The 22,947-nt window shown below is 44.3% G+C and overlaps 2 protein-coding genes across 2 annotated transcripts; one reads left to right on the forward strand and one right to left on the reverse strand.

The window, feature by feature from the left end:
- Positions 1 to 238: 238 nt before the first annotated feature.
- Positions 239 to 1,540, reverse strand: LOC133363396 (noggin-like). The gene has a single exon (XM_061582804.1). It carries the CDS (start codon positions 1,516 to 1,518, stop codon positions 718 to 720), a length of 801 nt encoding a protein of 266 aa, XP_061438788.1. The 5' UTR covers positions 1,519 to 1,540; the 3' UTR covers positions 239 to 717.
- An 11,796-nt stretch (positions 1,541 to 13,336) lies between these two features.
- On the forward strand, positions 13,337 to 18,106 carry GALR3 (galanin receptor 3). Its single transcript, XM_061582717.1, has 2 exons — positions 13,337 to 13,698; positions 17,227 to 18,106. The coding sequence occupies exons 1-2, from the start codon at positions 13,349 to 13,351 to the stop codon at positions 18,104 to 18,106; spliced, it is 1,230 nt and encodes a 409-aa protein (XP_061438701.1). The 5' UTR covers positions 13,337 to 13,348.
- Positions 18,107 to 22,947: the final 4,841 nt, after the last annotated feature.

Genomic DNA, 22,947 nt, shown 5'->3' on the forward strand with positions numbered 1-22,947 from the left:
CCACGTGCAAGATTTCTTGCATGAGCCCCATTGAAAATGAGAGATGCACAGCACTACTATGCTGTTACACATCTCAAATCACTTAATTGGTGCCTGTTCAGAAAGAAACACCTCCCAGGTGGATTGTGCCCCGGTCACTAACTCTGTGCTTTGTGAGGTTATGTTCAAACAAGATTACAGCCATATACACTCATCAACATGGCAATTGTTCTGGCCCTAGATACAAATCAGACAAAGCTAGTCCCAAACACTTTATTAAGCCCATTGATTTCTTCCCAGAAATATCAGGTTCCCCCATCAGGCATGATGAGCACAATTTCTTGAGACCAAAGCACATTGCATCCCAGTACATCAATGGTGAAATCTTTTCAGTTTCTGCTGCCAACTTATCATTATGCATATCAATCTGTGAAAGGTGCTGGTCCCTCTGTTCCCCACATCATTTTACTGCCTTGGCTTCCTTTCCTGAAATATGACAGTGATTCCCAAAGGCTAGTTTTCTTTCCTTACTGTAAAGATATCTCCAAGGCTCAGTCTTTCATATCTTCATAAAGAGGGTACTGCATTCTGTCATCTCTCAATACAATTGCCCTCTGGTTCAGATCCTTCGAGACTGTTTCATCTGTGCAGATTTCAACACATTGGGAAATGGCAGCAAAACCCTTAAGAAATCTAGAGCTGGCAATGCAACTCCCCTCCCCCCCCGTCATCTTGTCATCAGCAGGAACACTTGCACGCAGCCACCACAGGGTAAGGGACTTGCCTCCAAGCACATTGCTGAAGGGACTTCCCAGGCCTCAGGGTATCTTTGCTTACCCAACAATGCCACGCTAGGAATTTGATGTGGGTGACTTGGGCAGGCCGGCAAGTCATGCCTGGAGGCCAAGAGCATCCGACATGAGTGAGATCACAGTCTGTATGGCGTATCCAACGTGGCCAGAAGATGGGTCCCATATCCACCCAGGAAGAGGTCAGATGGCAAGTAGCGCTATCCACGAGCCAGCGGTGGAAGCGGTGGATGAGGACTTGGCTCAGATTGTGGTGGGTCCCATCCTTAGGAGGCAGCAGCTTGGAAAAATCTAATCCCTCCGCCTCCTGCAGGAGTTTCTTCCTAAATCGGGTTGTGCATTCAGCCACGTCCTGGCTCAGGGCGCCCAGTTCTTTTAGGCTTGTGTTCTGGCCCCGGGGGTCCTCAAGAGACATCCAGAAGGGGTCATAGGAAGAGCCCAGCAGTTTCATCAGCCGGGGGGCACGCAGGCGCTTGGGTTTTGGCAAGTAGTGGTGGTAGTCATCAGAGGAGAGGGACAGGCTGTAGGGCCTCGCTTGAGTGCCCAGCTGATTCCGGATGAGAAAGACATCGGGATGGTGCTGAGCCACCTTGCTGATCTTATCAGGAGGCGAGGCAGCTTCGCTTAGGGACAACTCTCCTTCCTGAGAGACAGAAAGTGCTCCAGTGTGATATCTCCGGCACCAGAGCTCCAGAAGCAGCACACAGATTAACCATGCTCTGACAACCATGCCTGCCACAGTTCCTTCAAGACTCATGTGCCTCTGAATTGCAGTAAGCTGGCACTGTAGGCTGCTTCTCTCCACCCACTTATTAAATCAGCAGATACTTTTGGCCAAGAACCTTCTAGCTTCCCTTTTCCCTAGTTACAGACTTTGATATCATACAGCACTGCTGCTCCCAGAGACGTAAACAATTATCGAGAGGGAAAGGACCCAAGACATGGGCTTTTGTGTGTGTGTGTGTGTGTGAGTGTGTGTGTCCATGAGGGGGAGGGCAATATGAAATGCAGCGGGTATATATCTGGGACCCATGCTTTTTCATGGTATGCTATTGTCCACCTTAGGGCTCCTCCAGATGACTCATTTATTGAGGGGTCATCCTGGTTAGCTTGCACAAAGCTTACACAGAGATCAGACTATGCCCAGTTTTTCTTGAGCATTCATTCTGATTTGTTTGTAGGGAGGTTATGCAACAACGAGCCGTCGTCCTGATTTGCGTATGTGGTGGTTATGTGTTTTCCGTTATTCATTCGTCCCACACTTTTCAGTGCACTTCCCTGTCACTGCACAAAGGCTGTTGTTTTTAAAGTGGATTTGTTGCACCAGCACAACAGAGTGCCTCAATCCACTTTGATCGGTCAAACCTAGATTTCTGGTATGTGCTTGGATCCCTCCACAAAATACTCATAGTTTGGAGGTGAACCTTAAGATTAATGGGTGTAGCAAGTCTCAGTGAGTTAAGGGACAGCATGCACCACGATAGGGCTTGCATAGAACTGAAGCCAGGAATGTACCATTGGCAGACTGGGGTCTGGTTCTGAACCTTCAGTCTACATGTTACAAACCACCACCCATGTCATACTGTCAGTGCAGCAGGTGTGGGAAATCAGACAGGTTGCACACATGGCCACCCTTTTGACAGTCTGAACCTTTATAAAATTGAACTGCCTTCCCAGTGCAGGCAACTTCATGTAAACCACTAGTTTGGCTGTTAGTGCAAAGGGTGAAGGTGCAAATGTGAAGTTAAGGATGTTTCTGGATTCTGGGGTACCATGATTCTTAATGAGTATGGATAGGCAGTACTTGCCATTAAGGCCGTAGGCATGTTCCCCTAGAGCAGCCTTTCCCAACTAGTGGGCCACCAGATGTTGTTGGACCGCAATTCCCATCTTTCCTGACCATTGGCAATGCTGGCTGAGGCTGATGGGAGCTGTGGTCCAACAACATCTGGTGGCCCACTAGCTGGGAAACGCTGCCCTAGAGCAAATGTTGCTGTCTGGGGATTCGTAGGTGTGTGGTAAAACTAGGGCCACATCCATACTATACATTTAAAGCACTATGATACCACTTTAACAGTCATGGCTTCCCCTTAAGAATCATAGGAATTATAGTTTGTTAATGGTGTTGACAGTTTTTGGGAGATCCCTATTCCTCCCCCAGATCTACAATTTCCAGAATCTTTTTAACAGTCAATGCCTGTTCCCAGTAAACTCTGGGAGGGGAATGGGGTCTCCTAACAGCTCTCAGCACCCTTAACAAACAACAGTTCCCAGGATTCTTTGAGGGAAGCCATGACTGTTAAAGCCATATAATAAGGCTTTATATATGTAGTATGGATGTGGCCCAGGTCACAGTTGTGGCAACTATGCAGAAAAGGGACTCCAGACGTTGTTGCTAAATACTGGGTTGAAGCCAGGGGCATTGTTAGGGAGTGGCCCAGAGGGTCTTTTGTACTGGCCCACCAATTCCCCTCCCCCACTTTTAAAGATTTTTAAAAACTTTACTTACAGAGTGGGTGGTCTGCGTACTGCAAAACACAGTACTGGTGAGATCTCACCTACCCACCATCATTAATCTGCCCAGAGGTACATTTGTATCACATGGGCTTGCATCCAGAGTCTTTTAAATAGCCACCCATGCCCCTGGTTGAAGCTGAGAATAATTATTTGCATCTCCACATTTTCAACTAGAGTGTTTTCCAGTAAACATTCTCCAACACCTAGCTGCCAAGCATAATGGATTGCTTGGTTCCATCTAAACCAACTGTGCAGGGCCAGCCCAAGACATTTTGCTGCCTGAGGTGAAGGACAAGATGGCACCTGCCCCATTCCATGTGTAGAAGCTGACCAGACCAGTAGTTGAATCTTATTTTGACACTGGTAATCGGACAGCATAGGGGTGTAGTCATGCAGGGTTGCAGGGAGTCAAAGATACCTTACTTTTTTAGGAGCAGGGTCCCAGGAGGGTCCCTATGTATGAGCCAATCAGCATGAAAGGGGAGCATGTTAGCCACTGAGAAGAGTCTTCTCATTTGACTAACAACTTGCCTCCTTGTCCTTTCATGCTGATTGGAGCCAATCAGAGTGAAATGAGGTGAGTCAGTCACTGAGAAGACTTCTCAGTAGCTATCACACACCTCCCCTTTCATGCTGATTGACTCCCAGGGAAAGTGAAAAGTGAGCTTTATGGCAAAGTACCTTAGTCTCCCAAATTCTAGTCCTACACTTGACTTCACTTCAGAATTCTTAAAATCAAAACATTTCTCACAACATTTAGCCTCCAGAAAGAGAACGATTGAGTGGGGGAGGAGGGAAGCCTATGCACACAGTTTTATTCCGGTTCTATAAATATGTGATTGCAGAAGAGACAGTGAATCCTGGGGGTGTGGCTGTGAGGGGATGTGGTGTGACAATCATGAAGGGACCCTGCATTTCTGAATTTGCTACTACATTGCTGGACAGCATCCTCTGCTGTATCTGAGGGCAGCAGGCTTGCTTAAGGAGGGCAGGGCAGGCCATGCGGCATACACAGCTCTGTCCATTCCTTGCCCTTCAGCATTTGCTGCCTGAGGCAATTACCTCAAGTAGGGCCGGCCCTGCTCTTGTGTCTCTACTTAATCACCTTCTCAACATGGCACTTTTTTTTGGTGAAAGCAATAAAGGAAGTCAAAAGAAGCATATGAGAATGTAGAGGACTTGGCTTAACCCTATACTTGCACTGTCTGGCAAGGTAATGTTTCTGATTTCTAGTGTGATGAGGCAAAAGACACATCACCACCACCACAAAAGGAATTGGTTTCTTCTAATCAGAAATGCACACTGGACAGTGAGAAACAGAGGGGAACTCTTAACTTGCACTGCACACTGACAAGGGCACATACCTCTAGATGCTCCTGTTTCCAAGGCAACAAAGTACTTACATTCAACAAGAGCTTGTGAGGCCTTTTGTTTCTTTCTGCTTTATCAGGCTTTAACTCTGTGTGTAACTAAAATAGATATAGTTCATACCTGAAAGAAACATCAGTATCCTATGCTACAGTAGCCTTCTCAACCTGGTGTCCTCCAGGTGTTAGACTCCAGTTCTCATCAGTCATGACCATTGACCACTCTTGCTGGGGCTGATGGGAGTTGGAGTCCAACAACATCTGGCAGGCCACGGCATGAAGAAGGCTGGGCTACAGCAACTATAGGTCCCTAGGTCAAAGGTAAAGTATTTGAGACAGGCTTTGCTTAGCTACTATGAGGGTGATGTTTTTCAGTTGTCCTCCTGCAGTTCTGATTCACTTTAAGAATCTCACTTCAAAAATCTCCTTCCTTCTGTCCCATTTTCCCTGGAAGCCCTTTACAAACAGTACCAGAAATAATCACCAGACAGTGACGTGTCTTTAAGTATTAGCACGTGTTCATGCAACAATCATGCAACATTTCACTCTTTAAGCAAAATGAATATGAAATAATATAACAACAAAATCTAGGCATATATTTTATGTTTGCCCAGGACATTACTTTCTTTTAACACCTTTCTTTCCTATCTGGGTCTCAGAATTGGTAGCTGTTGTTATTTGCCTTCAAGTCTATTACGACTTATGGCGACCCTATGAATTGGTGACCTCCAAGAGCATCTTTTATAAACCACCCTGTTCAGATCTTGTAAATTCAGGTCTGTGGCTTCGTTTATGGAATCAATCCATTGCTTGTTTGGTCTTCCTTTTTTTTCTACTCCCTTCTGTTTTTCCCAGCAGTATTGTATTTTCTAGTGAATCTTGTCTTCTCATTATGTGTCCAAAGTATAACTTCAGTTTCATCATTTTAGCTTCTAGTGATAGTTCTGATTTAATTTGTTCTAACACCCAATTATTTGTCTTTTTTGCAGTCCATGGTATGCGCAAAGCTCTCCTCCAACACCACATTTCAAATGAGTTGATTTTTCTCTTATCCACTTTTTTCACTGTCCAACTTTCACATCCGTACATAGAGATCGGGAATACCATGGTCTGAATGATCCTGACTTTAGTGTTCAGTGATACATCTTTGCATTTGAGGACCTTTTCTAGTTCTCTCATAGCTGCCTTCCCATTCCTAGCCTTCTTCTGATTTCTTGACTGGTTATGACTGTGCCAAGGTATTGATAATCCTTGATAAGTTCAATGTCCTCATTGTCAAGTTTAAAGTTACATAAATCTTCTGTTCTCATCTAAATTTGTTTATTATTATTTCCATTTAGAGACTGTTTACTATTCTGGAGATTTTGGAGCAATTTACACTCTCTCTCTCGCTCCCTCTCTCCATATATGTTTTGTTATATGCCTTCAAGTCAATTATGACTTATGGCAACCCTATGAATCTTTAGAGAGAGAGAGAGAACAATATAAACAATGCCAAATAATTTACATTAAAAAGCAAACGCATAAACAATATCCATAACCATAATAACAATATAAATAAAGTCAGAGAGCATTACAAGAAAACACAATGTAAAATCTCAACCGACATAAAACACACTCACACGTACAGCCACTCACCCAATTTCACTCTTACCATTCATTCCACCCAATCACTACAATCATTCACTACCTTTATTCATTATCTCTATCAACAAACCACTCATTCTCCACAATATTACAACTGACATACAAAGGATCGCTGCCAAGCTTACACATTTAAGACACACTCCCATCTCTGAAGCACTAATAGGCTCATGTCCCCCACCCACTGGTCCCTCTAATACTCTTAGGCAGTGGCAGCTGGGGGATCCATGTCAGTGGGGCAGTGGAATCCACACCGGGTTTTAGTCCAAACTTTCAAGGAGCTGTCCTTGAACCACCTTGGACAGTATTTAATTAATAAAAAGAGAAGTCTCATAATTGATGAGGCCTGTCTAGACTGGAAGCCATATCCCTAATTCCAGATGGTTGAAAGTTAGTAGTGTCTGTGGTGTAGTGGCAAATTCAGAAGTGCAGGGTCCCTTCATGTTAGTCACAGCCACTCCCACTCCCCCTTTGAGAATGAGATTCCTTGTTAATGCGTTCTCTGAAAACAACAGATATATCTTGGAGCCAATCAGCATGAAAGAGGAGAGTGTTAGCTACTGAGAAGAGTCATCTCAGTGGCTGACTCAGCTCCTTTCACTCTGGTTGGCTCCAATCAGCAGGAAAGGACAAAGAAGCATGTTAGAAGACTCTTCTCAGCAGCTAGCACACTCCCCTGTCATGCTGATTGACTTGTAGGATGCTGGAGACAAAGGGACCCTGTTCCAAAACAGGAAGGGGTCTAAGTCCCCCTAACATCAAGGATGACTACATCGCTGGTTACGGGGGGGGGGAGAGTGAGGTTTACTTGGAGATGTATATTCCTCTCCAGTCAGCCTACAAATGTACACATGTGTGTGTAAGCTAGGGATGAGAGAGAAATTCAATTCACTTTGCATTTAAAGTCGAATCTACCTAATTCACATTTTCCAAAACAACCTGAGAACCAAAACACAGCTATCCTTCAAAATTCACACTTCTCTGAATTTTTGTGATTGTCCAACCAATCAATGTTTATCAAAATCCAAAATTAAGGCACAATGTAATATAGCTTTGTTACAGAAAATTGCTTGCACAAATATGTACATTAGTCAAAGATGCACACAAAATTGTGTTTATTAGAGGAAATTTGCAGTAAAATGCTGGCAAATTTTCATGAGGATTAAAAATAAATAAATAGCAAATTCTGCAGAAATGTGGAGAAATGAACTTCAGATTGGAACAATGGGAAAGAGAAGTGTCCTAGGATTGGTGACTACATTATATGGTATTATTTTAAATTGTCTGCTGTTTTTAACGTATGTTTTATGGTTTTATTTTTTCTCAAAGTTTAATTCTATTTTTAATTGTATACTTTGTATGTTTTAATGGTGTGTTGTTTTTAGCTGTAAGCCGCTCTGAGTCCTATTGGAAAAAGGGCGGGGTAGAAATAAAGTTTATTATTATTATTAAAGAGAACTAAAATAGACAGATCTATCCATCTCTAGTGTGTACACACACAAATAAAGGAAGCTCATGAGATGACAGATTCAGAGCCTTTCTGGACACAAGGTACAATGTAGCCAAAAATTAAACACTTTGAGGTTTTAATGTTAATCTTTCACCATAAATTCCATGGAAGAGTTAAGTGCTTAAACCTCCACTCTCGCAATTAATGAGATTTCATAGTATTTATCTTTGGCACACTTATACCCTTAAGTTTTCACTATGGTATAAGTGTATATATTATTACTAATGTACTAGGAGGGATCTTGACATCTTTCCTCAAGCTAATACATCTGTTGTGGACCCCTAGTATTCAGACTGCATTTTTATTTTTTTTTATTTTTGTTTTGGTCACCGGGAAAATGTGATTGTTTTCACCGGGTAGTAGAATGTGGTCTCTTACCTAATTTTTTTTAACTGAAGATGCCAGGGATTTAATCTGAGATCTTTTGCATGCAAAGTGTATGCTCTATCAATGTATAAATCAACTTTTATACATGCCCTCCAGTTTGTTTTGGTCTCCTAATTTCAGAATCCGGTAACAGACTCTGAAGGATTTATACCGGCCTTTGCCAAACTCTGTAGCAGCTGGTATAGCACAGTGGGGAGGAGAGCCTGGCTGGGAGTCCAGAGTCTGTGAGTTCAAATCCCCGCTCGTGTCTCCTGGGTGTCAAGGGCCAGCTAAAGATCACCCCACAGGGAGTGGCTCAGGGGTTATGTGCCCTGCCACCTGTGCAGCCGTGGGCAAGCTGCATAGTCCCAAGGAGCCCAGTTTCCCCGCAGCTGGCAGTTGTGGACAAGGAAGGGGCTGGCTTGTGCAGCTGTGGCAAGCTGAGCAGGCCCTAGCCAGCTGGGGAGGACTAGCCTCAGAGGGAGGCAATGGCAACCCCCCTCTGAATACCTCTTATCATAGGGTCGCTGTAAGTTGGGATCGACTTGAAGACTGTCTATTTCCATTTTGCCAAACTCCAGATATTTTGGGCTACAGCTTCTATCAGAAGCACCTGGCTCCAGTGAGTCCAGCCAAAATGAAACAGTGGTATCATGGAGACATTCACAGAAAGGTCAGGCACATGCTGACTAGAGGGGAAAAACACTTGAAATGCCTATTTGGCGGTGGTGATGCCCGGTCCATGACGAACTGGTTGCCTTCACTGTCATGTGTAGAATTATCTGCAGAATCCTAGCACATCCCAAGTAGAAGTAAGAAACGGAGGTGTCCTCAATGTGTGCTTGAAGCCTAATCCTTTGTATGATAGCAGTTTTTCACAGAATGGGAGGGAGGGGGAGAAGAGAACATCAAGAACCATTAAGATGGTTTTCTGAATATATTCTTCTGTTATAGCGGTAAAAGTGATCCTGCTGCTTATAAGCCAGCAGTAAAATATGCTCTGCTCTCACAGGTGGGGGCCAGCCCATGAGATATGTATATATATTCTGTCCTACATTCCCAGGGATCCCTGTAGTATAGGAACAGCAGTGCCTGGAAAAGAGGCTAGCAAAGAGATCAGACAGATAGGTAGGCAGATAGATAGTACTGGAGAAGCAGATCTGGCCATAGGAGGGTTAACACCCAACCAAACCTCAAGGAAAGGGGGGGAAAGGATCAATGGGCTTGGCACAGCTAGAGCAGGAGAGGGGGACCAGAGATCTAGAGAGACACATCAAGGGAGGAGAGAGAGAGAGAGGAAGAAGAAAGCAAATGCAGCAAGGTGGATGCACTGAGAAGTAGCTAGAGGAAGAGAGGCAGAGGCATAGGGAAGACCTAACTGAGCATCCCAACTTGCAGTGATCCCCAGGCACTTTCTTTTCCCTTGGCACTGGAGTGGAGTGGGACAAGGGCTTCTCCATGTAGCCCAGTCATTGTTGCTGGATGGTGAAGACTTGAAGGAGGCCAGAAGAAACTCACCTCTTTCACAAGTGAGTACTGCCTTTGAGAAGTAAAAAAAATAAGGGAACAGCATGGAATCAAAATGAGAGAAGGTTCCCCCCCCCCACACTTCAATGTGACTCAAAAGGAGGTTTTCAGGAGATGGGGAGGGGAGTTCCTCTGAGAGTTGCTAAATTCAATAGGCAAGGCTCCTGCCTGCTTTTAAGGGCTGTACAGAAAGGAGAATTTCAGCAGATACAGCTTCTCCCGTATTCATCAGTGGCAGGAAAGTAAGAGATCAGAAATGGCTGTGACTTTATTCCAGCTCAGAGACAGTTCCGCTTAGTGGGAAGGAGATGGATTGAAAAGGGAAAGCTGGAAATAAATTTGACACATTCTATGATGGGGTGAGAGAAAGAGCCTGAGCATCTTCCAAAGGCAAAGCCCTGCAATACCTTTCTGTCTGGGCTAGCGATGAATGGCCAGGGATGTGTATCCCTTTATTTTAATAATATATTGAATAATAGGTGTTTTATAGCTATCTTTTAGTTTCTGTTTTGTGCCTTTGTCATGTTTTTTATAGTTTCTTCATAGTAATACAGTACTTGATTTATAAATGTTATGTACTCAAATCTTTGCAAATAGGATAGGACATATTTCCAAAGAAAGAATAATATTGTGGAGAGAAAATTAGTGCAGATCTGAGGGGACTCTAGAAAAAAGCAGGAGAGAGAGGAAGAGAGAGCGAAGCTCAAGAGGATTCTGGAAAGGAGGGGTAAAGGCACAAGCCTCGATCACTCAGCAACCTTGTTGATATACATGCAGAAAAACTGAAAAGCTAAAAAAGACAAATTACAGATATAAAGAATAGCATTTTTCATCTGTAGCAATGATCTCTCCTTCTCCCCTAGCCACTCCAGATTTTGTGGAGGCTGCTAGTATTTTACATTTTACATTTTAATCATTGGTATAACTGACACACGATGCAAATGCAACAGTAGAAATTAAGAACCATGTGAAGCATTAATCTTAAGCATGCTATAAAACCATGTGGCTCGCCCCTCCTCTCAAACTCTTAGTATTTTTTTCTCCCCAAAATTCAAAAAATGGCTGCTTAATATTGCAAAGTTTGTCTGATCCTGAGTCCAATACCAAATCATATGCAATTTTACCAGCTGCTGCATGACTGATCAGATTTTGTGTCTCCAAAATGTGTGTTCTCTTGAAGAAAGCTGCCATATACTCATAACCCAGTTAGGGATGTTGTGTGCTGTAACACACATTGCCATGCTTTGTATCTGTTGCGAGTCTTCATTCATGACAAAATGGAGTTGTTTGATTCATTTTGCCACAAGCAGCACCTGGAATATTGCATGCCACTTACATGGGGTTCGTCGGTACTTGGTAGTGTTCAAAAATTCACATCACACGGAAAATAAGATTATTCATTTAACATGAGTAGGGAACAGGTTATGTGAGAAATATAAAAGCTGCCATTAGCAAGGCAGTAACGTGCACCAGACCTTAGCACAGCCTTTGCCAGTCAGCCCCAGCCATCACCATCACCACCACCATCACCATGCGATCCAGGTCTGCCTTCTCCTTCCATCAACATACCCTGTAAATATTATGTTCCCTCCTCCCGTGCTCTGATAGGCAGGCTGCGGCAGCTGATTCTGGCCAAACAAGGTGGACATTTTAATTCACCAAAGCAAGAAGTTTAAGAACTTTGGGAATGTAATGAAGTAAAGAGGGTTAAGTGGTGCCTGGCAGAGGCTTCCTCCAGGATGGACTGAGGCCAGAGTTAAGGCTTGTGCCCGCCTAAGAAGAAAGGGGTCCTGAACCCAGACACCCAGAGTGACCTAGAGTTAACCCAGTCTCATGCCAATGTAATCTGAGCCGCTTACATTACAGAGAAGCTTTACATCTCCTGTTGCCCCTGTTAAATTAGCTCATTCAATGCTGGTATGTAATAGAGTCTATTAAATAGAAGTTGCTGGCCTTAGGAAAAGACAATGATGCCCATCATTCACATTCATTCAGTAGGGATCTGGGCATCACTACCCATTTGGTATACTCTGGGGACAGTAGGTGAGCCCCCAAATTCCAAACCTCATGCTATCCAAGAAAATCCTGCATCTACATTTGTGACATGATCAAACTGCCTGTATATGTGCACTTAGCTCTTTGTGGGTAGAATTGTCACAATTTCCCCCTTCCTCTACTCCTATGCCTGTAACAGAAGTGAGACAAAAAGACATTTAGTGTTTCTCACAACTTATGTCCCTGCTTAAGAAAAACTTCAACTCCTAAATGTTGCTAAAGGCACAGAAGCCAGGCCAGTAAAAATAAAACTGGCAACTTTGTTGTATATGTGTGTGAGTGTGTGTAAGTGTGAAGTGAGGCTTTCTCCCTTCCTCTCTTACATTGCATACACACCACACATTAAAAGCATATCAACAGCACATAACCCCCCCCCAAGTATCCTGGGTAGTTTATTAAGAATTCTGGGAACTGAAGCTCTGTGAGAAATAAACTACTGTTCCCAGGATCCTTTGGGGAATGAAATTTGTTTTCAATGTGCTTTAAAGCTATGGTGTGAAGTGTGTATGCAGCCTTGCAATCAAATTCACAGCCTTCTCCATGCACACACCCAGCCCCACCCTGGTAGTAGCTATGGAGATATGCTTGGCACCAAGGTGGTTCTTATAGGTAAAAACTTTTTTTATGCAGGCATTTTAAAATATTTTACAATCTTAAGTATTTACAACTCTATCTGCTGGTTGTCCCATTTGCTTGACTGTTAGTTGCCCGCCAGCCACCACATGCAACAGATGGCAGGGACTTGCTGTGCCCTGTGGAGGGACTTGCCTGGTTGTCAAGGGGGAGGAGTGGTGGGGATCACCCCTGTGCTTGAATGTTAATTGCCCTCCAGCTACATATGGTTGCCAGGCTCGGCCTCAAAGAGGACTTCTGTATCTTTAAAAGTTGTACAGGGGGAAGGGAGAATTCCACCTTGTGGTTTTTCAAATTACAGTGTTGCAAGAACACCTGCACTTGGCTGACTTTCTCTTCTCCTAAAGATACAGGATCAGTCTCAGGCCCTGAACCTGGCAACCCTATATGGCGTACATGTTGGGGGGGGGATTCTTTCATTGTCTTTGTATGTGTTGACCCAAGAGAGAGAAATGTATGTTTTATCCACATGCCTGCATGTGAGGCGGAGGTTGGTGTGTGTGTGTGTGTGTGTGTGAGAGAGAGAGAGAGAGAGAGAGAGAGAAATATGTGTGGTCTGGTCTGTAAGAGGTGCCCTTGGGTAAAGAAGGAAGCAAGGTAGCATCGCACAGGTCTTCTGGGAGGCATCTCTAAGCATTTGGGGCAGCAAGGGAAAAAGGACAGAGTCTTTTGAGTGAGCAGGAGATCTTTCAACCCTGAGGATGGTAGAGCTGGAGAAGGTGAAGATCCTGAGCAGGGATGTATCAGGATACAAGAGTAGAGATACAAGGAAGGAAAGGCCGTGGAGGACTTTGAAGGGAGACAGAGCTTGCGTGACGTTCCAGCAGCACAGGAAACCAGTGTAGGGAATTAAGCAGGGGGTGTCACATGATCACTTGCTTTTTCTGTCTGCCACATTAATCTCTTTCTATTTTGCCAGGCCTGTTCTCTCAGATGGGGAGATGCCAGACAGCTGGAACACCTCTTCAGACAGCCTAGAAGCACGAACCGCAGGCATTATTGTGCCAGTGGTTTTCTCTCTCATCTTTTTCGTAGGAACAGTGGGGAATGGCTCGGTGCTGGCTGTGCTGCTACACAACGGACAGGTGAAATACAACACCACCAACCTGTTCATCCTTAACCTGGCTGTGGCGGACCTGTGCTTCATTGTCTTCTGTGTCCCCTTCCAGGCCACCATCTACACACTGGATGGCTGGCTCTTTGGTGCCTTTGCCTGCAAGGCAGTGCACTTCCTCATCTACCTCACCATGTATGCCAGCAGTTTCACCCTAGCAGCTGTCTCAGTGGACAGGTAAATACAAACATTCCCCCTTCCCAGCGCATCCACCCGTTTGTCCCTGAAACCAATATTTCACTTGATCAATGTAGGGTCACTACCTCTTCTGTAGACGGGAATAGAAAAGAAAGGCCGCTGAGACTCTGAATAGCCAAACAGGGATGGAAAGAAATTCACATGTAAACTTACTGAATTTGCACTTTCTGAGACAATACAGGAACTGGAACACAGCCATCCTTCGAAATGCACACTTCTCCAAATTTTGCAGTGCAGTTCTCTAGCCAGGTAGTGTACAAAAATTGCACATACTAGGGTGAAGTGTGCATAGAAATGCACATAGTAGTAAAAATAGCATACCAAAATGCATCATATTAGGGGAAAGTAGTTTGCATAAATGCTTACATTAAGCAAAATTGCATACAAACACATGAAAATGTGTCTGTTAGGAGAAATTTGCACTAAAATGCTGATACAATGTCATGAGGACTTTTTTTTAATTGCAAACTGATGTGGAAATGTGGAGAACCCAACTTAAAACTGGAAAAAATGAGAAACTGAGAGAAACCAAAATTGCCACATCCAGCTGTTCCTATATCCAAATTACTAAACTGCACATGTGTGTGTTTTAAATTTTATCTTAATTTTTTATTTGTTTTGAAAAACATATAGCCTGCCTTTCCATAATTAAGATCCCAAGATAGCTTACATCATCATAAATTGTGGCCGTGGATCTAGCTCACCCTGCTTCCTATTGTTCTAGTGTTCTACTCACAGACAGTTATTCCATGTAGCACAGAAGTGAGGAACCTTTCCTGGCTGGCCAGCCAGTTCTTAATCTCCCCAACCCCTGGCGGGCCAAATTTGGCAGGTGGACAGGACCGTCCACAGGTCAGTCACCTGACATCATAGTTAGGTCAGGTGATGCACTTTGAAGCCCCAATTGTCAGGACTTCAAAACACAGCACGGGGCATTCAAACAGCCCTTTCTAATCATCCTCATGCTGTTTGGGAACGGAGAAGCAGTTTCCATTTAATGGAAACTGCTTCCCCCTCCTTGAGCAAGATGCACTCTCACTGCCCATCAGTTGATGGACAGGTGGGAGTGTACCTTGCTCCAGCCAAGTTGCAATCAGGAGCTCACTTTAACCTCTCAGTTGTTCCTTCAAAGCCCCAACCTTGCCCACCCAGGCCTGAATGGGGAGGCCTGGTGGACCAAGTTTTGCCCTTGGGCTGGAGGTTCCCCACCCCTGATGTAGCACAACATCTAAATATGGACTCTCTCACCTACTTTTGTCTCAGAACTCTATTTATTTATTTATTTTTGGATTTATAACCCACCTTTTCTCCAAAAGGAGCTCAAGGTGGTGTACAACATTCTCCCCCCTTCTGTTTTAACCTCAAAACAACCTGTGAGGTAGGCTAGGCTGAGAGACTGTGACTTGCCCAAGGTCACAGTCATGGCTGAGTGAGGATTTGAATCCTGGTCTCCCAGGTCCTATTCCGACACTCTATGCACTACACCACACTGGCTCCATCTCTTGCATGCATTGCATGCATTGTCACAGCATGCCTATGAGGAATGTTTGGAAGAGATGGGAATGTTTAGCATGGAGAAGAGAAGATTAAGGGGAGACATGAGGGCAATCTTCAGATGTCTGAATTGGGTTGCATGCTAAACATGAGGCAGGCTTGCTCTCTGTTGCTCCAAAAGGCACAACTAGAACCAATGGATGGAAATGGCAGAGAAGCTGTTTTCACCTAAAGATCAGAACACATCTCCTAGGGGTGAGAGCTGTTTCACAGTGGAATAGACTGCTTCGGGAGCTTGTGGGGGTCTCCTTTGCTAGAGGTATATGAGGAGAGGCTGGACAGCCATTTGCGTCAGAGCTGCTGGAGTTGCATCTTGCACTGCAGATAGGGATGGGAGAGAAATTCAATACAGTTCACATTTAAAGGTGAACCTTCCTAATTCACACTTTCCGAAACAATTTGTTGTTGTTATATGCCTTCAAGTCGATTCCGACTTACAGTGACCCTATGAATCAGCAACTTCTAATAGCATCTGTCATGAACCACCCTGTTCAGATCTTGTAAGTTCAGGTCTGTGGCTTCCTTTATGGAATCAATCCATCTGGTCTTCCTCTTTTTCTACTCCCTTCTGGTTTTCCTAGCAGTTTTGTCTTTTCTAGTGAATCATATCTTCTCATGATGTGTCCAAAGTATAACCTCAGTTTAATCATTTTAGCTTCCAGTGATAGTTGTGGTTTAATTTGTTCTAACACCCAATTATTTGTCTTTTTTGCAGTCCACGGTATGTGCAAAGCTCTCCTCCAACACCACATTTCAAATGAGTTGATTTTTCTCTAATCTGCTTTTTTTCACTGTCCAACTTTCACATCCATACATAGAGATTGGGAATACCATGGTCTGAATGATCCTGACTTTAGTGTTAAGTGATACATCTTTGCATTTGAGGACCTGAACTGAAATGCAGCCATCCTTCAGAATTCACACTTCTTTGAATTTTGCAATACAGTTCTCCAACCCATTAATGTGTACAAAAATTCATATACTACAGTAAAGTGTGCATACAAATGCATATATTAGTGAAAATAACATACATAGTGCATTATCTTATGGAAAATTGCTTTGAATATGTTTATATTAAGCAAGATTGCACACAAACCTGTGTATATTAGGAGAAAATTGCATTAAAATGCTGATGCATTTTTATGAGGACTTTTTTTGGTGGTGATGGTGAATCATGAACTCATGTGGAAATGTGGAAGAACTGAACTTAAGTTTGGAAAAATGAGAAACAGAGAAACCAAAACTGATACTCCTAATCGCCCAATCCTAATTACAGATCCTGCCGTGAGCAAGAGGCTGGACTAGATGGCCTCTAAGATTCCTTCTAATTCAACAATTCAGCCTTAGACCTGTTCCACAGACACCCATTACCTTCTAAACCCATCCTCTTCCTCTATCTGAAGAAACTAGTCCTTGCTGCCTCTCTGCATACATGCTCTCAATACACTTCTCAAGTGTTCCCCTTCCTTTCCCCCTTAGTAACCTCATCCTGCCTAGCAACTCCTGCTGTTCCTTCGCAGGGGATCTCTTAATAAATTCCGATCCAATCATGCACTGTCCCAGTTCACTTACATTTTTAGCATTCCTCAAGCAAATGGGTTTCTGAACTCATTGTGTTTGTCTGGGTATGTGGGGGGTGGGTGGGAGGAGGGCTAGCCAGTTCCACATCAGAGTCTGGAAGATTTATGCAAGCTTTGCCTTTATCTGCATACTTTGCTGTGGGCCCAAAACTGGAGCTTTCAGTGGCAGTTTAACCAAAGGCACATCTGAGGGCTTCTGGGAAAAACCCAGAAAAGGACTCTGCCACCAAGATAATCTGGGCGTGGGTGGGAATAAGGGGCTGAGACACTGAAGCAGCCACAGGGAAGGGAGAAAGGAACAATGATGCCGTTTGTGGGGTTTCTCAAATGTTCTTGTGTTAAACTTATTCTTTACCCACCCCCTCGCTTTCAGGTATCTGGCTATCCGTTACCCACTGAAATCCCGGGATCTCCGCACCTCTCGCAATGCAGCCCTTGCCATTGTAATGATCTGGACACTATCACTGCTTTTTGCAGGGCCGTATCTCAGCTACTACCAAATAGTCCACTACCAGGAGGTGCCTATCTGTGTCCCTATTTGGGAGGACCAGCGCCGCAAGATCTTGGACATCCTCACCTTTGTATTTGGCTACGTCCTCCCAGTCTTTGTCGTCAGCCTGTCTTATGCTAGGACCATTAAGTTCTTGTGGACTGCTGTAGATCCCATTGAGAGAATCTCAGAGTCCCGTAAAGCCAAGCGCAGGGTCACCAAGATGATTATTGCAGTGGCTGTCCTCTTCTGCCTGTGCTGGCTGCCCCACCACCTGGTGATCTTGTGCTTCTGGTTTGGCTCTTTCCCCTTTAATCGAGCCACCTATGCCTGTCGCTTGGCTTCCCATTGCCTGTCATATGCCAATTCTTGCCTCAACCCGATTGTCTACGCTCTCATCTCCAAGCACTTCCGCAAGAGATTCAAGCAGGTCTTCACCTGCCTCCTCATCCTGGACAAGAACAGAAAGAAGAGAGCTGGCAACAAGGTTCATGTGGCCAACGTCACCAATGGCTTAGTCAACCATACAGCAGGCTTCTATGGAGGGAACACTGAGGTAACCCAGCTTCATGATGAAAATATCAGATGCTACCAGGGCCTGTTGTTGAGAGAAACTGAAAGGGCTCTGCCTGAGGCATGGCCTCATCAGTTACAAGACATGGTTATCTCAGATCAGAGAGAGCTAATGGATGAAGAAGGTTCTGGGACAACTGACAACCACCAACTGGCTGTGACACCACATGGAGAGACTGAGACTTACTAAATATCCATGGCAGATGATAGAAATGGAAGGGTAGTCCCTCTTAGCATGACAACCCTATCCCCAGCTGCATCAGATGTGTGTTGTTAGGGAAAGGGTTGATTTGAATTGGCTTCCCTCAATACACGCCATACTATCCATAATTCCTCAGTGAGAATGTCAATGTTTCCCAGCTGAGACTTCATTTTGATTGTTCCAGCTACACCTTGTGCTTGCAGCAAAGGCTACAGAAACCATAAACAAAACCTCCAAATGGTTGCTACGTGCTACTGTAGAAATAAGGGGTACCAGAGGCGGCTGGTCTATTAGGGCAAAAGGGGCAGTGCCCCACCAACTTCAGTCTGCCCTCCACCACCACCACCCACCTGCCTTCTTTCCTATTTACAGCCAGTTTGGGGGTGGCCCTGTCTGTCAGTTTCCTCCTCCGTGGCCTCAGTGTTGCCCCTTGTCAAACTCAGCAGGGAGGAGGAAGGGGACAGAACTAGAATCAGTTGGCTCCACCTGTCATTGGCTCTGGCTGTGCCTACTGCTGGCATCCCTTCCTTCTCCCCTAGCATTCCCAATGGGCACCAGCCAACAGGTGTACACAGTAGGGAAAGGACAGTCAGTTGGGCCAGGGAGATAGTTAGCACCTCTTTACAAGATGGGATGGTCCCAGGCTGCCTAGAAGAAGTGGCAATAAGTCCTGAAAAAAATCCTTGATCTGGAAGATGCAAATAATTGGACTTCAGATGGTGGGTCAGGACCCACTAGCAGGTCACACACAACCTGATCTAAGGTGGGTTGCAACAGCTGCACTTCCACCATACTAATGCATGGAAAGATTAAGAAATGGATCCCCAAATGCATGTTTTGGTTAAAGGTGGGTCCCCAGTTTGAAAAGATTGAAGACTACTGATCTAAATAATTAGAAACTGATAGCAAACAACTTTTTCCTGGGCAAAGTTCTTCAGAGTGTGGTAACTGACCAGATCCAAGCACTCTTGGATACAACTGATTTCTGGATCTATTTCTGTTGGAGTTCAGACCTAGTTTTGGTGCTGAGATAGCCTTTGTCAGGAGAGACCGGGGGGGGGGGGGCTGCTGATTCTCTGTGATCTCTCAATAGTTTTTGATATCATCGACCATGGTATTCTTTTGCAGCTGTTGTCTGAATTGGGAGTGGGTGACACTACACTGCAGTGGTTCCTCTTCTCCTTTGGTGGTCAACATCCAGAAGGAGATGCTAGGATGTGATGTTTGGCTCCATGGAGCTTTCACTGTGGGGTTTTATAGAGTTTGATTTTATCCCCCATGCTATTTAGCACCTACATGAAACTGCTGAGTTGAGCCATCTGAAGTCTCGGAGTACATCAATATGCTGAAGACATACAACTCTATCTTTCCTTTTCATCTCAAGCATATGTGACCTTGGATGTACTGTGGATTGCAGTAAGTGACTGGATGAGGGCCAACCAACTGAAACTCAATCCAGACAAGACAGAGATACTGTTACTAAGTGGTTCCTTGTTCCAGATAGGTGGTGTGCAACCTGTTCTGGATGAGGTCACATTCTCCCTAAAGAATCAGTCAGGTGTGCAGCTTGGCAATACACCTGTATCCATTGCTGTCATTGGAGGCACACATGGCCTCTATGGCACATAATGCCTTCTATCAGCTCTGTCTGGTGGCCTGGCTGTGGCCGTATCTGAATGGGGATGACCTGGTTTCAGTAGTCTATGCCTTGATAACTTCATGATTGGATTACTGCAATGCATTGTATGTGGGGCTGCTTTTGATGACAGTTTGGGGAAACACAGCTGGTGCAAAATTCAGCAACTTAGATTATTGGTGGGAAACAGATGGTCCAAACATGTTAACACCAATTCTTGCCTGATTGCAGTGGCTGCCAGTTTGTTTCTGGGCACAATTCAAAGTGCTGGTTTTGACTTACAAAGCCTTACACAGCTTGGGACCCCACTATCTACAGAACTCCTTTTCCCATATGTTGAGTCTGACACAACCCTAAGGTCATCATCAAAAGCCTTTTTCTGTGTGCTCCTGGCAAAAGTCCGGAGAATGATGACAAAATAACAGACCTTTTCAGTAATGGCCCCTATTTGTGGAATGCTTTCCACAGAGAGGCTTGCCCTGCGTTCACACAGATGTCTTTTCAGTGCGTAGTGAAGATGTCTCTCTTCTCCCAGCCTTTTGAGTGTTAATTCCTTCAGGAGCTGATGGTATTTTATGTAGTTAATTCTTTGGTGACCAGGCTTATGTTGGGCAGGATGGTGGTGGATTTTGGATTTTTTGGGTCGGCATTTTTTGATGTTGTTATAACTGGTTTTAAACATTTTTGTACTGTGTACTGCTATTTTTGTAGGTTGCTTTTGAGATGTTCAGTGGGAGGCAACTGGTAAATTCAATAAAAAATTATAATAAAAATAACAATTCCTGTGAACAGAACTGGGTGTGGGGTGTTTATTTTTGGCTCTGCCCCCTCCCTGACCTTCACTCCTGTACTAATGCTTTTATAAACTGTGGATTGCTGCTTCCTGATCTAGCCCCCCCATGCATCAGACATGTCTGCTTTATTCCCCCCTCCCAAGACACGCATGTTTATCCTATTAAATGTTTGTCCAGTGCTTTTAATTTTTTAAAAGGCTTTTCACATCATTTTTAAACCCTATTTTAAAGCTCTCTAAGAACAAAGGAAGAAGGTTTCTGGAGTGACACGAGGGATAGCCTACAGCACTGTACAAATCGGGCTTCTGCTGAAAGCCAGAACACAAATGGGGAATTGCAACAAAATGTTGCTATGTGTATCCCCAGCCCCATCCAGAAATGTGCCTACTACGACCCCCCATTCCTATGTCCTTTTTGTTGCACGTTCATCATGATTGGTGCTCATGATGGTACTGCACTGGTTCTACACAAACCCACTGACATATGATGTTTGTGCCTGCAAAGGTTTTTGGGTGGACATACTGCTTCCTTTCCAGTCGGTGCATGTCCCATAGCCTCCTGCTGAAATCCTGTAATTGTTCATACCACAGATGTTCTAGTTGGTTGGCTTGCTTTTGCCCTGCTTTCATTGCACTTCGGCACCAGAGGGCCATTCTAGGCAGCAATGACACAATAACACTGGCTTTGCATTGCAGAACTATTAAAACAGAATGGTGTGTGGACAATCCCGTACAAATCCTCCTCTAATGCACTATTATTACATCAATGCCATGTTGCAGAAGACACTGGCAAAAACCCCACCAGTATGGAGGGGGCCATAAGTGCTAAAGGGCTCAGGTTCAGATCCTGCTCCCAGTGTTGAGCTTCAACATTGGTGGTGGGGAAATGGGAGAAGAAAAGCATGGCCTTTTTGTTTTTCACCCCCTAAACCCATGCCTTATAGTTTGGGGGAGCAACATTGTGAACCTCAAAGCGTACATCCCCCACCCACAGTAATCTATCCCTCCTGATTACTATTAGCGGCCAAGGGCTCTAACAGGTCAATATCCCTCCATGTTCCGGCTTCTCCCTGCCAACTCATACCTTCAACATTCTATGTGATCCATCAAAAGTCCATAGGTCCTCTTGGGTCACTGAGTACAGGTATTTGTCAGCTTTGTTTGTTTGTTTGTTTCAATTATTATTATTTTAAAATGAATGTACAATCCCAAACATGCTTGCTTGGGAGTTGAGGCTTTCATAGGATTCACTGGTACATACTTCAGTAAACATGTTTAGGATCATGCTTTATGCTCAGATGAATGCAAGTGGTTTCAAAGTAGACATGGTTAGAACGAGGCTTTTGAAATACAGTAATACCTCAGTTAAAGAATCCTCCAGGAACCAAGCTCCTTTTAAGAAGGCTTTTTTAAGGTGAAACTGACCAGCTTTGCTTTGTTATGGGAAAACTTTCAAGCCTGTGGGTTTGCTTGAAGGTGAAACTGAGCAGCCTGTGATTTTGCTATCAATAAACTGACAACCCTATACCTGTGCTTTATAGTGAAACTGACCAGCCTGTGTCTTTGCTTTGTATGGATAAACTTTCAAGCCTGTGCCTTTGCTTTAAGGTGAAACTGATCAGCTTGTGTCTTTGCTTTGCATTAAATAGATCTCTCTCTTTCTCCCGGGGCTGGGAAGGGAAGGATCCAATATGATTCAGAGGAGGGGGAGGGGGCCCAGGAGAACTCTTTAAAACCCCTTTTGAAGCTGCCCCCACCATCAATGAGCTGGTGCAGGAATCTATCTCTGTTCTTTCCATGTTATTCCTACCTCTGGTACCAAAGTTTCTGTTAAAGAAGTAATGGCCAGTTTCGCATCTACGTTGTTTGCAGAGACATTACTGTATGTAGATGAAGCTGCAGTCATATGCAGTTAGTATAATTCAGTCCTTGTTGCCTCTCCCTTCTCTCTGAAAACTGCAGTGTGGCCAGGCAGCACTTGGAGGTTAATCCTTCACCTCCTCAGTGTTGCTGCTTTGTATCAAAAGGCCTCATTTTCAATCCTGTTCCTAAGCCGTAACTGGGAGGAAATCTAGCAGCTCATATAAATAGCTTATTATCCCAATTTCACCCCAGGAGCATTTGCTCAAAAGAGTAATTGTGGAGCTGGGTAGGAGACATTGAAAGCTTCTTATTTCTATTACATTTTGTTACTGCTCTTCCAGCTCTCCACTGGTTGATGGAATCTTAGAAGCTACAGATGGAAAAGGTCTAAGCATTCATCAGGCTGACCTTTCTGCCAGCCAGCTCCTCCCTCAGATTAGTTCTGAAGGCCTTGTTAGACATTTGCCTCACAGGCTAGAGGCAGAGAAGATTTTTATGACAGCTAAGTTGTTTGAGACTTTGCTTCCTGAAGTGTAC

Source organism: Rhineura floridana, chromosome 8, assembly GCF_030035675.1.
Source record: "Rhineura floridana isolate rRhiFlo1 chromosome 8, rRhiFlo1.hap2, whole genome shotgun sequence".
In the NCBI taxonomy this organism is placed as follows: Eukaryota; Metazoa; Chordata; class Lepidosauria; order Squamata; family Rhineuridae; genus Rhineura; species Rhineura floridana.